The 17,328-nt window shown below is 44.9% G+C and overlaps 1 protein-coding gene across 1 annotated transcript in view; it reads right to left on the bottom strand.

Moving 5' to 3' along the window:
* The window catches only part of LOC135532057 (serine/threonine-protein phosphatase 5-like), a 28,925-nt gene extending 23,495 nt beyond the window's left edge, over nt 1-5,430 (bottom strand). Inside the window, exon 1 of the mRNA XM_064959705.1 lies at nt 5,285-5,430. Coding sequence (XP_064815777.1) covers nt 5,285-5,393 — 109 coding nt within the window. The 5' untranslated portion in view covers nt 5,394-5,430. The remainder of the gene's footprint in view (nt 1-5,284) is intronic.
* Between the last annotated feature and the right edge of the window lie 11,898 nt (nt 5,431-17,328).

Genomic DNA, 17,328 nt, shown 5'->3' with positions numbered 1-17,328 from the left:
CGTCAGTGTCAGGTGATTAGGTGCAGTGTAGCTTATCAGGGTACAATTTAATTACACACTTCTGGAACAAAGCTATACATGACAATTCATACAGTAATAACTGGGAGCTTTTTAAATATTAGGTTGGAAAATATGGGAGTATTGATGCCAAGACGAGGAGAGCTGAAGAAGAAAGTTGAATTACAAAGATCATTTCTTGTTAAAAAGCCTGTTGAAAGTCTCTCAGAGGAGGACACATCTGTTCTGTTTGAGCTACAACACAAGTTGGATGATAAGTATAAACTGAAAGCAGAGGGAGGCTTTGTCAGATCTAGGAAGAAGTGGCTAGAGGAGGGTGAACAAAATGCCTCTTATTTTTTGAGGTTAGAAAAACACCACTTTCAAACCAATACAACAATTAAATATCATTGGTCTAATCACAGATGATCCCAAATTAATTTCTAACTTTAGTTGCAACTTCTACAGGAATTTATATAGTTCTAAGTATTGTGAGGTTTCCTCAACTCTTTTCTTTGACTCTCTGGGGGATGTGAAATCATTTGGGGAGGCTGAGAGGGAACATTGTGATGACCATATTTTAGTTGAAGAGATAATTTATTCTATTGAACACCTTACAAATAATACATCTCCTGGGACTGATGGTACATCTGCTGAGTTTTACAAAACTGTTTCTCAACAGTTGGCCCCATTTCTGTTTGAGGTCTTTACTGAAAGCATTGTAAATAATGCTCTCCCTCCCAGTTTGACTCAAGGTCTGACTACATTAATACCTAAGCCCAAGAAAGACTGGCTTCTCCTCCATAATTGGCATCCAATCTGTCTGCTCAATAACAACTACAACATATTGGCCTCTATATTTGCAAAAAAGAATGAAAGCAGTACTGGACTCAATTATAGAGGAGACTCAATCTGGCTTCATGAGGAATAGACATATCTATTAATATCCGACTGGGGTTAGGCCTTATTGACTATTTTGATCTAATCTTCGAAGATAGACAATAAAACTTCAATATAGAGAAACTCATGTTCCACTCTTTCTCTCCCTTGAGAAATTTGGATTTGGGGAATTATTTTGTAGTACTATTAAAACTCTTTAAATTAAACGGGAACAGTTCCATAAAATTAAAGTATGGGACTTCTACTAGATTTGATTTGAAAAGAGGAATTGGGCAAGGTTGCCCAATTTCACCTTACCTCTTCCTGCTTGCAACACAACTTCTTACAAGTTCTGTGAAATCCTGCAATATAAAAAGGGATCTCTATTGCTGACAGAGATATTATCATTAGTCAGCGTGCAGATGAAACCACCCTCTTTTTGAAAGACACTGACCAGATACCTAGAGCAGCCGATGTGATAAATTGTGTGAATTGTTTGCTGTTAATGACCAATACCCTCAATATTTCAGTCGAGGAAAAAGTAATATATCTTGGGAAAACCATATCTAAGGATCAACATGAAAGACGTTCATTAAAATTTCATAACTATTATTGAAAATAACAAAAAGAAGTTGAGCCAGAGGGATTTATCCTTGAAAGGTTGAGTACTGCTTTCTAAAGCAGACGGTATCTCCACTTTTCTCTAATGCTGTTCCATCTGGAACTCACGTTATTTATAGGTGTAGCCAGACCTCACCTTGTTGACCTACCTTCACTTAATCCAGTTGACTATCCAATAGAGATAGTGTTTCTCCTTGTTCCCTCAGAACAACAGAACTTTACCTGCTTTATTTCAAAGGGATATTGTATCTATTCCTTATGTCACAACTTACTGGAATACATTTGTCAATAATATCCGTTGTGAAAAAATACCTGCTTGTTAACAAGGTCAACGAGGTCTCTTTCAGAATGATCTAGAAGTATTACCCTGCGAATCATTACCTGAAGAAACTCATAAAAGACATTAACTACCTTTTATGTTGAGCATCCAGAAACATTTTTAGCATTTATTTTGGCATTGTCTACATGCAAAAAAATTATGGAAAGATAAAACTATGAATATAATTGTTAATATTCTTGATAACTAGTTTTTTTTGAATGGGAGAATGTGCTCCTCAGGTTTCTGTTTTAAGGTCCGTGTATAATCTGTTATTTATATTTATATATATATATATATATTTTTTAATAAACATGATGGTTGATATAGCAATATGCAGACACATGCACATCGTGTTATGGCCATGTATCTAGCTAGCTATTTCAATCAGTGCACTTCTATGTTTTGGCAACAACTGATTTTCCTTGGACAATAACTAAACTATCATCTAGCCAGAATACGATGTCAACATATTGACTTGGTATCCTGAGTTACAGGTAACCCACTGCAGGATAATACTGATACCGTTATTACTTATATAATATATATATTTTCTTTCTTTTTAAATAGACATGTTATTTCAATCAGTGCACTTCAATGTCGAGTTGCTTCCCACCGGGCACCGGAAGAGTTTACTGAGTTACCGTTTATATAAAGGAACTCGGTGGATTGACATAATCCCGTAGACACTAATCTATTTACGTCACATAACTGGGAATACAGATACGCATCTGCTGGTCACAGATACTTTATTCTTAAAGTAGGGACGTGGATCAGAAAACCAGTCAGTATCTGGTGTGACCACCACGTCTCATGCAGCGTGACACATCTCCTTCACATAGAGTTGATCAGGCTGTTGATTGTGGCCTGTGGAATACTGTCCCACTCCTCTTCAATGGCGGTGTGAAGTTGCTGGATATTGTCAGGAACTTGAACACGCCGTCGTACATGTCGATCCAGAGCATCCCAAACATGCTCAAATGGGTGACATGTCTGGTGAGTATGCAGGACTTGGAATAACATGGACATTTTTCCCCCCTTCCACTTGCTTCTTCCATTTTTGTGATAATGCTGCAATTAGTTGGTTGTCACTTTGGGCAGAGCAGACGTTTCCATATATTTCTTCAGCTGCATATGTGACATAAGTCCACCAGTCCTATTTATGATATCATTTACAAAGATAAACCTTATTAAAATAATGTTTTGTTTTTTTATCAATTAGTAAACTTGAGTTTAACCACAATAATTGTGGTATTATTTGTTCTGTCTTTTCTTGGTGGAATAAACTGAAATCGCAACCAACTTTCTATTGCTCGTTTTAAAAAATAACTATTTTGGAGATTATTTCGTTTTCAAATAACTGAAAGTGAGAGTTTGTAATCTGAATAAAAGGAAAAAAGCCATTCTTGAACATGGGGTGAGACATTCTTACTAAACTGCTAGAGAACCAGTTTGGATGGAAGTATATCTTTTGTATGGCTGACACCTTTAGTGAGAGGTCTAATGCTTTAATATTTCATCATTTCTGCCCTCCAAATTCATATTCATGATATAAAACAGGCCGTTTTCAATTTTGTCTAGCTTGCCATTCCAAATTTTAAAAAAATACATATTTTGCTCATATAATTTAAATTTAAATATCATTTTAATTTAAAACAGGTTACTAGGTGTATAGGCAAGACCATAAGCAAATAGGTAAACTGGGATATGACTAAAGAGTTAATCAGGGTGATTTGTCCACAACTAGATAGGTATTTTCCTTTCCATGGTAGCAAGAACTTGTTTATTTTTGCTAACTTTCTATGAACATGTACTGTAGTGAGATCATTTGGGGGGGGGGGGGGTACAGAGTGTACACGTGATTTAACCTCAATCAAATGGTTCTATGGCTGCCATATTTGTGTTTGGACATCATATTAGATTGGAGGCTACAACTATGGTGGCTCCAAAGATCATCTGTGGTGGCCACTGACTTCATGACAAGGGTAGGGGCTAATCTTACAAAAAAGGAACCTTGGACCACAAAAAAAAAAGTCTGAGCCAACGTGTTTTCCTTAGAGCTGATTACAATAGCCACAAGGTTTAAAGAAAACACTTGCAACTGTATGCATGTTTGTCAGGCAGCACTAAATGAGAGGAAATTTGGCTTGAAAGTTGTCTATTAAAATCAGCCACCAAAAAAGTAATGCTTACATTCATTAAAAATATTCATAGTTGGCATTATGTTTACAGGTCTATATTTGAAATACCAACCGCTGTTTGTTTGTGTATAAAGGACAGACAATAAACTACTTGCGTACCACATTTTAGCAATATCAGAGCTCGCAATATTGGGTTACATGATCACTCCTCCAGCCAGATATTATTCTGTACTTCCCTTACCTTTTTCACATGGAGAATATAAGTATCTATGTTGAAAATGTTTACCACACACACACAAAGACATTTAGGAGCACAATGAAAAATATTTTAGATATTAAAAGCTTGAATCCACTGGTGCTCGTAAATAAATAAAAGAATTAGGCGCATATGCGAGTAAAATGGTCGCACTGTTGAGTGCCCTGGGGGTGTGTCACAATAGCTATCAATTTAAGCCCCTTTGAAGGAAAATATTTTTTACACAACCATCCATTTCATAAATGAGAGACATTAGGGATGTGAAAAAAATACATGTTGATGTTTTGTTCTACCGCGGCTATGGGTTATCTGGATTTGGGGGCCTTGCCACTTTCCTATTAAGCTAACTTTAGTAGCGATGTGATTTAGGGTTTTTATGCGCAAAGTGTATGACAGGTTTTTTTTTCTCCAATCGTTAAATATATGACCACGGTGTCAACTTGCAAAATTAAAACTAAGACAGTGAAATCATGTTGTTTTCTAAGGAACAGTAACTAGCTAGCGAATGAATGACTTGACATGGCCTGTCTGTGTGCTACTGACACAATACCGACTTGTTTAGCGTGAAAGACATCTAGAACAAATCTGGTCGGTGTCATCAGTTAGGACATACTGGATAATCACAATTATCAATATTACATGGAATATATATTTATATTTAAATGGATCGTTTTCTGTTTTCAAGAAGAACCAAGTTGCGACGACAACACAACCACACGACTGAGGCACGTTTTCACGAGTGTGTTAGCGGGTATGCTAACTAGCATAGCAGCAGCTGTCCACTGAAGCAATGCGCCGTTTAGCTAGCTAGCTGATAGCATAGCAACAACTGTCCACTGTAGCAATGCGCCGTTTAGCTAGCTAATAGCATAGCAACAACTGTCCACTGTAGCAATGCGCCGTTTAGTTAGCTAGCTAGCTGATAGCATAGCAACCGGCTCATGTGTGCTAGACAAATCCACCGTTGTTGCCCATATGAAAGGACACTGAATTTGGATCATTACAGACTTTGTCCAGATAGATTGAACGATAACGTTAATTTAGAACCACTTTACGGGGTTGTTGTCAAATTACCTTTAAAGCAATTATTCGCCTTCTCCTTGAGTTTCTCTGCATTTTTATCTCCCTCCGCCATCTTCTCTCTGCTGCTGCCGCTTGCGGATGTTGCCGTATCGTTCGCCATTAACAGTACAGTCGCAAAGTGCGCACGTTGCGGTTCTATGGTCGCAAACTACACTTTTCCACTGAGCCCTGATCTCGGGTCAGTTTTCAATCGCTCCACTGAAGCGTGAACTAGCGTGTGGTAGTAGAGTTGTCCTAATTTGAAAAAAATAATAATAACCATTGACACTAGGTTTTAACAGAAATAAGCAGATTTTTTTAACATTTTAAATAAGTTAAACTGAAATAATAAGTAATTAGTCTACAATGAAGGAACATATTGGAATTGCTTAATTTAGAATAAAACAACAAGCTTCACTATTCTGTATAGAGAACCTATGCTGGCTCATTATTAGGTCATACAGAATCACAGAAGCTTTACGTAACAGGGTGCAATACTGTGAAACAACCTCCAGATGGAAGCAGAGCTATGCAGAAGAGAAGCGTTACCAGATTGAGGCAGTCCAGTTTGTCGGGACGGGGTGGGGATCTCTGTTTAGACAGAGATCTACATGTGATAAAAGAGGCCTCTCAGGAATGGACCCGCAACCACACCCTCTCACACCCGTTTCCTGCCCCTTACCCCACTCTACCCCCTGCCCCTCTGTCCTGTCTCTTTCCCCCCTCTACCCCCTGTCCTGCCCCTTACCCCTTCTACCCCCTGTCCTGCCCCTTACCCCCCTCTACACCCTGCCCCTGTCCTGCCCCTTACCCCCTCTACCCCCTGCTCCCTGTCCTGCCCCTTACCCCCTCTACCCCCTGTCCTGCCCCTTACCCCCTCTACACCCTGCCCCCTGTCCTGTCTCTTTCCCCCTCTACCCCCTGTCCTGCCCCTTACCCCTTCTACCCCCTGTCCTGCCCCTTACCCCCCTCTACACCCTGCCCCCTGTCCTGCCCCTTACCCCCTCTACCCCCTGCTCCCTGTCCTGCCCCTTACCCCCTTCTACCCCCTGTCCTGCCCCTTACCCCCTCTACACCCTGCCCCCTGTCCTGCCCCTTACCCCCTCTACCCCCTGCTCCCTGTCCTGCCCCTTACCCCCCTCTACCCCCTGTCCTGCCCCTTACCCCCTTCTACCCCCTGTCCTGCCCCTTACCCCCTCTACACCCTGCCCCCTTTCCTGCCCCTTACCCCCTCTACCCCCTGCTCCCTGTCCTGCCCCTTACCCCCTCTACCCCCTGTCCTGCCCCTTACCCCCTCCACACCCTGCCCCCTGTCCTGCCCCTTACCCCCTCTGCCCCCTGTCCTGCCCCTTACTCCCCTCTACACCCTGCTCCCTGTCCTGCCCCTTACCCCCTCTGCCCCCTGTCCTGCCCCTTACCCCCTCTACACCCTGCCCCCTGTCCTGCCCCTTACCCCCTCTACACCCTGCTCCCTGTCCTGCCCCTTACCCCCTCTGCCCCCTGTCCTGCCCCTTACCCCCTCTACACCCTGCCCCCTGTCCTGCCCCTTACCCCCTCTACACCCTGCCCCCTGTCCTGCCCCTTACCCCCTCTACACCCGGCCCCCTGCCCTGCCCCTTACCCCCTCTACCCCCTGCCCCCTTGTCCTGCCCCTTATCCCCCTCTGCCCCGTACCCCCGCCCCCTGGCTCTGCTCTTCGTGACCAGTCCATCTGTGCTGAGGAATGAGGATATGGTGTGTTTCCTGCCAGCTGGACTCAGCATGTGGATCTTGATAAACCGTAATGTTGTGTGAGGAAGGGGACAGAACGACACAGGTCTCTCTTTCCACAACCTGAGTCACTTCGCCTGACATCTGACGCATCGTCGTCCTCAACTGACTAGCTGGCAAAAACAACACGCATCCTTAAACAGAAACACACTAGAAACACCTTTCATGGTCAAAGCCATGAGTCCTGTTTGCAAAAGTATTGTTGAATGGCTAATCAGCTCTCTCTATGCATTGTACCTTTGAATAATTACTTATTTTTACAGAAAATTCAACGTAATATTGACTTGCTCTTCTGCTGAAAACAGTCAAATTACAGAGATTGTCATTTAATAATAATAGTAATAATTGGTGGGTGCTTATATTTGTATATGTACAGGTATGTATTAATAACAAATATAAATACACGTTTTATATGCATGTGTGAAAACAGATGTACCTTAATTTGAATGAAATTGCATTGTATGTGAGGAAAGTTTTGAATTGACGATTGGCACACAGGAAGCACGTCATGCCTGAAATAAACAGTACAGGAAGTACATGATGTTTTTGTTAGCCACACCCTACAAAGGTCACGAAATACTACAGTTATCCCAATTTAGCTAAATGGCTAACATCGCTAGCTAGCAAATTACTAACATATGTGCTGGTTCAAAGCCACAAAAAAAAAAAACATTATTCACAAAAGGGCAATTTACAACAACAGGCAAAATAGTATTATCACAATTATTTCACATAAAGGCCTGAGCAAGATGCATAAGTAAAAGAAAAACTAAAGTAGGGTAACGATGCATTACATCACAACATGAGCAAAGCTTCCAAAAACACCCACAAGACACTTTTTAGGATCTACAACACTCTCAGTATAGTGATGCGTGTGTTTCGATGTTATACCTATTCACTTGTGTTATTCCGAATTCATCCGTAACGTTACATTCCAATATGTTGGACTCGAGCGATACAATGGAATAATAACACTGCCAATAAAGATAGGATCCTAAATACAAATGTGTATTTAAAAAAAAAATCATGTTTTTTACTTGTCATTTAAGCTGTGAGCTCTTAGGTAACAAAACACACTGTCTCTCTTATAACTCAATAGTTGTTGGGGGGGGGTTCTGATATTTTGAGCAGATCTTAAAGTCCCTACTCATCATATATAGCCCATCCACCACTGTCCCAGTGTGGGGCAGTGCTCACTCAGTATAAACAACAGACATCCGTAGTTTCACAGAAAAAGTGAGCCAGTCTCACAGAAAGACAGACAGACAGTCAGATATTAGGGCTTGAGGTTGTGTGTGGTGTGGTGTGTTGTGTCTGACACAGAGGATATGTCCCAGTCCAGTCTGCTCCCCTGACTCACTGGGTCAGGCCAGGGACATCCCATCCAGCCACAGGGAACGAAAGGCCAAGCATTGATTCACAGTTGACTTTTTTCTCTCTTTTTTTTAAAACACCATAGGAGTGAGCAACACAGCAGTAGTGTGAGTTCACTTTCTCTCAGTGAGTTCATCATATGACTCTTTCTTTGATGACATCAAAGGCCTGTTCACCTGTTGACGGACGGAAGGAAATGGAGGAGCTTAGGAGGTAAACAAAGAGAGAAGAGGTTTTAAGTTAGAACCCAGAGAGAGAGAAAAGTGCAGACAGTGGGTGGGAGAAAGAGAGAGACATTGGGTGGGAGAAAGAGAGAGACATTGGGTGGGAGAAGATAGACAGTGTGGGTGGGAGGTAGCAATGTGGTGAGGGGGAGAGTGGAAGGAGGGAGATTGCTGTCCTTCTATGTGTAAGATTCATGAGTTTTGGTTTTGTGGGGTCTTGAGAAAGTTTAAACAAACACACAGAGAAGACAGTATATATACGAGGGACTGGCGGAGAGAAGGGGACTGACATAACAATTCTAGTAATATCTATGTAAGAACATATTCATCAGTCAAGTTATTCACCCCACAGGCTGTTATTCACCTCACAGGCTGTTATTCACCCCACAGGCTGTTATTCACCTCAGGCTGTTATTCACCCCTCAGGCTGTTATTCACCTCAGGCTGTTATTCACCCCACAGGCTGTTATTCACCTCAGGCTGTTATTCACCTCACAGGCTGGTATTCACCCCACAGGCTGTTATTCACCCCACAGGCTGTTATTCACCCCACAGGCTGTTATTCACCTCAGACTGTTATTCACCACAGACTGTTATTCACCACAGACTGTTATTCACCTCACAGGCTGTTATTCACCTCAGGCTGTTATTCACCACAGGCTGTTATTCACCTCACAGGCTGGTATTCACCCCACAGGCTGTTATTCACCCCACAGGCTGTTATTCACCTCAGGCTGTTATTCACCCCACAGGCTGTTATTCACCTCAGACTGTTATTCACCACAGACTGTTATTCACCCCACAGGCTGTTATTCACCCCACAGGCTGTTATTCACCTCAGGCTGTTATTCACCCCACAGGCTGTTATTCACCTCACAGGCTGTTATTCACCCCACAGGCTGTTATTCACCTCACAGGCTGTTATTCACCTCACAGGCTGTTATTCACCTCAGACTGTTATTCACCACAGACTGTTATTCACCCCACAGGCTGTTATTCACCTCAGACTGTTATTCACCACAGACTGTTATTCACCTCACAGGCTGTTATTCACCTCAGGCTGTTATTCACCCCACAGGCTGTTATTCACCTCAGGCTGTTATTCACCTCAGACTGTTATTCACCACAGACTGTTATTCACCTCACAGGCTGTTATTCACCCCACAGGCTGTTATTCACCCCACAGACTGTTATTCACCTCACAGGCTGTTATTCACCTCAGACTGTTATTCACCTCACAGGCTGTTATTCACCTCTGGCTGTTATTCACCACAGGCTGTTATTCACCTCAGGCTGTTATTCACCCCACAGGCTGTTATTCACCCCACAGGCTGTTATTCACCTCAGACTGTTATTCACCCCACAGGCTGTTATTCACCCCACAGGCTGTTATTCACCTCAGGCTGTTATTCACCACAGGCTGTTATTCACCCCACAGGCTGTTATTCACCCCACAGGCTGTTATTCACCTCAGGCTGTTATTCACCTCAGGCTGTTATTCACCCCACAGGCTGTTATTCACCCCACAGGCTGTTATTCACCCCACAGGCTGTTATTCACCCCACAGGCTGTTATTCACCACAGACTGTTATTCACCCCACAGGCTGTTATTCACCTCACAGGCTGTTATTCACCCCACAGGCTGTTATTCACCTCAGGCTGTTATTCACCCCACAGGCTGTTATTCACCTCAGGCTGTTATTCACCACAGGCTGTTATTCACCCCTCAGACTGTTATTCACCCCACAGGCTGTTATTCACCCCACAGGCTGTTATTCACCTCAGGCTGTTATTCACCACAGGCTGTTATTCACCCCTCAGACTGTTATTCACCCCACAGGCTGTTATTCACCTCAGGCTGTTATTCACCTCAGGCTGTTATTCACCTCAGGCTGTTATTCACCTCAGGCTGTTATTCACCCCACAGGCTGTTATTCACCTCACAGGCTGTTATTCACCCCACAGGCTGTTATTCACCTCAGGCTGTTATTCACCTCAGGCTGTTATTCACCCCACAGGCTGTTATTCACCCCACAGGCTGTTATTCACCCCTGTTATTCACCTCAGGCTGTTATTCACCCCTCAGGCTGTTATTCACCTCAGGCTGTTATTCACCTCAGGCTGTTATTCACCCCTCAGGCTGTTATTCACCTCAGGCTGTTATTCACCTCAGGCTGTTATTCACCCCACAGGCTGTTATTCACCTCAGGCTGTTATTCACCCCACAGGCTGTTATTCACCACAGGCTGTTATTCACCTCAGGCTGTTATTCACCACAGGCTGTTATTCACCTTATAGGCTGTTATTCACCTCAGGCTGTTATTCACCCCACAGGCTGTTATTCACCTTATAGGCTGTTATTCACCTCAGGCTGTTATTCACCTCAGGCTGTTATTCACCCCACAGGCTGTTATTCACCTCAGGCTGTTATTCACCTCAGGCTGTTATTCACCTCACAGGCTGTTATTCACCTCAGGCTGTTATTCACCCCACAGGCTGTGATTCACCCCACAGGCTGTTATTCACCCCACAGGCTGTTATTCACCTCAGGCTGTTATTCACCAAACAGGCTGTTATTCACCTCAGGCTGTTATTCACCTCAGGCTGTTATTCACCCCACAGGCTGTTATTCACCCCACAGGCTGTTATTCACCCCACAGGCTGTTATTCACCCCACAGGCTGTTATTCACCCCACAGGCTGTTATTCACCCCAGGCTGTTATTCACCTCACAGGCTGTTATTCACCTCAGGCTGTTATTCACCCCACAGGCTGTTATTCACCTCACAGGCTGTTATTCACCCCACAGGCTGTTATTCACCCCACAGGCTGTTATTCACCTGTTATTCACCTCACAGGCTGTTATTCACCTCAGGCTGTTATTCACCTCATAGGCTGTTATTCACCTCAGGCTGTTATTCACCCCACAGGCTGTTATTCACCTCAGGCTGTTATTCACCTCAGGCTGTTATTCACCTCAGGCTGTTATTCACCACACAGGCTGTTATTCACCTCAGGCTGTTATTCACCTCAGGCTGTTATTCACCTCAGGCTGTTATTCACCCCTCAGGCTGTTATTCACCTCAGGCTGTTATTCACCTCAGGCTGTTATTCACCCCACAGGCTGTTATTCACCCCACAGGCTGTTATTCACCCCACAGGCTGTTATTCACCCCTCAGGCTGTTATTCACCCCACAGGCTGTTATTCACCTCAGGCTGTTATTCACCTCAGGCTGTTATTCACCCCACAGGCTGTTATTCACCCCACAGGCTGTTATTCACCTCAGGCTGTTATTCACCTCAGGCTGTTATTCACCTCAGGCTGTTATTCACCTCAGGCTGTTATTCACCTCAGGCTGTTATTCACCTCAGGCTGTTATTCACCTCAGGCTGTTATTCACCTCAGGCTGTTATTCACCTCAGGCTGTTATTCACCTCAGGCTGTTATTCACCTCAGGCTGTTATTCACCCCACAGGCTGTTATTCACCCCACAGGCTGTTATTCACCTCAGGCTGTTATTCACCCCACAGGCTGTTATTCACCTCAGGCTGTTATTCACCACAGGCTGTTATTCACCTCAGGCTGTTATTCACCTCAGGCTGTTATTCACCTCAGGCTGTTATTCACCTCACAGGCTGTTATTCACCTCAGGCTGTTATTCACCTCAGGCTGTTATTCACCTCAGGCTGTTATTCACCCCACAGGCTGTTATTCACCCCACAGGCTGTTATTCACCTCACAGGCTGTTATTCACCTCACAGGCTGTTATTCACCCCACAGGCTGTTATTCACCCCACAGGCTGTTATTCACCTCACAGGCTGTTATTCACCCCACAGGCTGTTATTCACCCCTGTTATTCACCTCACAGGCTGTTATTCACCACAGGCTGTTATTCACCTCAGGCTGTTATTCACCTCAGGCTGTTATTCACCTCAGGCTGTTATTCACCTTATAGGCTGTTATTCACCTCAGGCTGTTATTCACCTCAGGCTGTTATTCACCTTATAGGCTGTTATTCACCTCAGGCTGTTATTCACCTCAGGCTGTTATTCACCTCAGGCTGTTATTCACCTCAGGCTGTTATTCACCTCTGTTATTCACCTCAGGCTGTTATTCACCTCAGGCTGTTATTCACCCCACAGGCTGTTATTCACCCCACAGGCTGTTATTCACCCCACAGGCTGTTATTCACCCCTCAGGCTGTTATTCACCACAGGCTGTTATTCACCTCAGGCTGTTATTCACCTCAGGCTGTTATTCACCTTATAGGCTGTTATTCACCTCAGGCTGTTATTCACCTCAGGCTGTTATTCACCTCACAGGCTGTTATTCACCTCAGGCTGTTATTCACCTCAGGCTGTTATTCACCTCAGGCTGTTATTCACCTCAGGCTGTTATTCACCTCAGGCTGTTATTCACCCCACAGGCTGTTATTCACCTCAGGCTGTTATTCACCTCAGGCTGTTATTCACCTCAGGCTGTTATTCACCTCACAGGCTGTTATTCACCTCAGGCTGTTATTCACCTCACAGGCTGTTATTCACCCCACAGGCTGTTATTCACCACAGGCTGTTATTCACCTCAGGCTGTTATTCACCTCAGGCTGTTATTCACCCCACAGGCTGTTATTCATCTCAGGCTGTTATTCACCTCAGGCTGTTATTCACCTCAGGCTGTTATTCACCTCACAGGCTGTTATTCACCCCTCAGGCTGTTATTCACCCCACAGGCTGTTATTCACCCCACAGGCTGTTATTCACCACAGGCTGTTATTCACCTCAGGCTGTTATTCACCTCAGGCTGTTATTCACCTCAGGCTGTTATTCACCTTATAGGCTGTTATTCACCTCAGGCTGTTATTCACCCCACAGGCTGTTATTCACCTCAGGCTGTTATTCACCTCAGGCTGTTATTCACCTCAGGCTGTTATTCACCTCAGGCTGTTATTCACCTCAGGCTGTTATTCACCTCAGGCTGTTATTCACCTCAGGCTGTTATTCACCCCTCAGGCTGTTATTCACCTCAGGCTGTTATTCACCTCAGGCTGTTATTCACCCCACAGGCTGTTATTCACCCCACAGGCTGTTATTCACCCCACAGGCTGTTATTCACCCCTCAGGCTGTTATTCACCACAGGCTGTTATTCACCTCAGGCTGTTATTCACCTCAGGCTGTTATTCACCTCAGGCTGTTATTCACCTCAGGCTGTTATTCACCCCACAGGCTGTTATTCACCTCAGGCTGTTATTCACCTCAGGCTGTTATTCACCTCAGGCTGTTATTCACCCCAGGCTGTTATTCACCTCAGGCTGTTATTCACCTCAGGCTGTTATTCACCTCAGGCTGTTATTCACCTCAGGCTGTTATTCACCTCAGGCTGTTATTCACCTCAGGCTGTTATTCACCTCAGGCTGTTATTCACCCCACAGGCTGTTATTCACCCCACAGGCTGTTATTCACCCCACAGGCTGTTATTCACCCCTCAGGCTGTTATTCACCACAGGCTGTTATTCACCTCAGGCTGTTATTCACCTCAGGCTGTTATTCACCTCAGGCTGTTATTCACCTCAGGCTGTTATTCACCTCAGGCTGTTATTCACCTCAGGCTGTTATTCACCTCAGGCTGTTATTCACCCCACAGGCTGTTATTCACCCCACAGGCTGTTATTCACCTCACAGGCTGTTATTCACCTCACAGGCTGTTATTCACCCCACAGGCTGTTATTCACCCCACAGGCTGTTATTCACCTCACAGGCTGTTATTCACCCCACAGGCTGTTATTCACCCCACAGGCTGTTATTCACCACAGGCTGTTATTCACCTCAGGCTGTTATTCACCTCAGGCTGTTATTCACCTCAGGCTGTTATTCACCTTATAGGCTGTTATTCACCTCAGGCTGTTATTCACCTCAGGCTGTTATTCACCTTATAGGCTGTTATTCACCTCAGGCTGTTATTCACCTCAGGCTGTTATTCACCTCAGGCTGTTATTCACCTCAGGCTGTTATTCACCTCAGGCTGTTATTCACCTCAGGCTGTTATTCACCCCACAGGCTGTTATTCACCCCACAGGCTGTTATTCACCCCACAGGCTGTTATTCACCCCTCAGGCTGTTATTCACCACAGGCTGTTATTCACCTCAGGCTGTTATTCACCTCAGGCTGTTATTCACCTTATAGGCTGTTATTCACCTCAGGCTGTTATTCACCACAGGCTGTTATTCACCTCAGGCTGTTATTCACCTCAGGCTGTTATTCACCTCAGGCTGTTATTCACCTCAGGCTGTTATTCACCTCAGGCTGTTATTCACCTCAGGCTGTTATTCACCCCACAGGCTGTTATTCACCTCAGGCTGTTATTCACCTCAGGCTGTTATTCACCTCAGGCTGTTATTCACCTCACAGGCTGTTATTCACCTCAGGCTGTTATTCACCTCATTCAGGCTGTTATTCACCCCACAGGCTGTTATTCACCACAGGCTGTTATTCACCTCAGGCTGTTATTCACCTCAGGCTGTTATTCACCCCACAGGCTGTTATTCACCTCAGGCTGTTATTCACCTCAGGCTGTTATTCACCTCAGGCTGTTATTCACCTCACAGGCTGTTATTCACCCCTCAGGCTGTTATTCACCCCACAGGCTGTTATTCACCTCAGGCTGTTATTCACCACAGGCTGTTATTCACCTCAGGCTGTTATTCACCACAGGCTGTTATTCACCTCACAGGCTGTTATTCACCTCAGGCTGTTATTCACCTCAGGCTGTTATTCACCTTATAGGCTGTTATTCACCTCAGGCTGTTATTCACCTCAGGCTGTTATTCACCTCACAGGCTGTTATTCACCTCAGGCTGTTATTCACCTCAGGCTGTTATTCACCCCACAGGCTGTTATTCACCTCAGGCTGTTATTCACCTCAGGCTGTTATTCACCTCAGGCTGTTATTCACCTCACAGGCTGTTATTCACCTCAGGCTGTTATTCACCCCACAGGCTGTTATTCACCCCACAGGCTGTTATTCACCTCAGGCTGTTATTCACCTCAGGCTGTTATTCACCTCAGGCTGTTATTCACCTCACAGGCTGTTATTCACCCCACAGGCTGTTATTCACCTCAGGCTGTTATTCACCACAGGCTGTTATTCACCTCTCAGGCTGTTATTCACCCCACAGGCTGTTATTCACCCCTGTTACAGGCTGTTATTCACCTCAGGCTGTTATTCACCTCACAGGCTGTTATTCACCCCACAGGCTGTTATTCACCTCAGGCTGTTATTCACCTCAGGCTGTTATTCACCCCTCAGGCTGTTATTCACCCCACAGGCTGTTATTCACCTCAGGCTGTTATTCACCTCACAGGCTGTTATTCACCCCACAGGCTGTTATTCACCCCACAGGCTGTTATTCACCCCACAGGCTGTTATTCACCTCAGGCTGTTATTCACCTCAGGCTGTTATTCACCCCACAGGCTGTTATTCACCCCACAGGCTGTTATTCACCTCACAGGCTGTTATTCACCCCACAGGCTGTTATTCACCTCACAGGCTGTTATTCACCTCAGGCTGTTATTCACCTCACAGGCTGTTATTCACCTTATAGGCTGTTATTCACCTCACAGGCTGTTATTCACCCCACAGGCTGTTATTCACCCCACAGGCTGTTATTCACCTCAGGCTGTTATTCACCTCAGGCTGTTATTCACCTCAGGCTGTTATTCACCCCACAGGCTGTTATTCACCCCACAGGCTGTTATTCACCCCACAGGCTGTTATTCACCTCAGGCTGTTATTCACCTCAGGCTGTTATTCACCTCAGGCTGTTATTCACCTCACAGGCTGTTATTCACCCCACAGGCTGTTATTCACCTCAGGCTGTTATTCACCACAGGCTGTTATTCACCTCTCAGGCTGTTATTCACCTTATAGGCTGTTATTCACCTCAGACTGTTATTCACCCCTCAGGCTGTTATTCACCCCACAGGCTGTTATTCACCCCACAGGCTGTTATTCACCTCAGGCTGTTATTCACCTCAGGCTGTTATTCACCCCTCAGGCTGTTATTCACCCCACAGGCTGTTATTCACCCCACAGGCTGTTATTCACCTCAGGCTGTTATTCACCTCAGGCTGTTATTCACCCCACAGGCTGTTATTCACCCCACAGGCTGTTATTCACCTCACAGGCTGTTATTCACCCCACAGGCTGTTATTCACCTCACAGGCTGTTATTCACCTCAGGCTGTTATTCACCTCACAGGCTGTTATTCACCACAGGCTGTTATTCACCTCAGGCTGTTATTCACCTCAGGCTGTTATTCACCCCACAGGCTGTTATTCACCTCAGGCTGTTATTATCACCTCAGGCTGTTATTCACCTCAGGCTGTTATTCACCCCACAGGCTGTTATTCACCCCACAGGCTGTTATTCACCCCACAGGCTGTTATTCACCTCAGGCTGTTATTCACCTCAGGCTGTTATTCACCTCAGGCTGTTATTCACCTCACAGGCTGTTATTCACCCCACAGGCTGTTATTCACCTCAGGCTGTTATTCACCACAGGCTGTTATTCACCTCACAGGCTGTTATTCACCCCACAGGCTGTTATTCACCCCACAGGCTGTTATTCACCTCAGGCTGTTATTCACCTCACAGGCTGTTATTCACCCCACAGGCTGTTATTCACCTC

Source organism: Oncorhynchus masou, unplaced genomic scaffold, assembly GCF_036934945.1.
Source record: "Oncorhynchus masou masou isolate Uvic2021 unplaced genomic scaffold, UVic_Omas_1.1 unplaced_scaffold_1705, whole genome shotgun sequence".
Lineage (NCBI taxonomy): Eukaryota > Metazoa > Chordata > Actinopteri > Salmoniformes > Salmonidae > Oncorhynchus > Oncorhynchus masou.
This window is presented reverse-complemented; position numbering and strand designations above follow the sequence as displayed.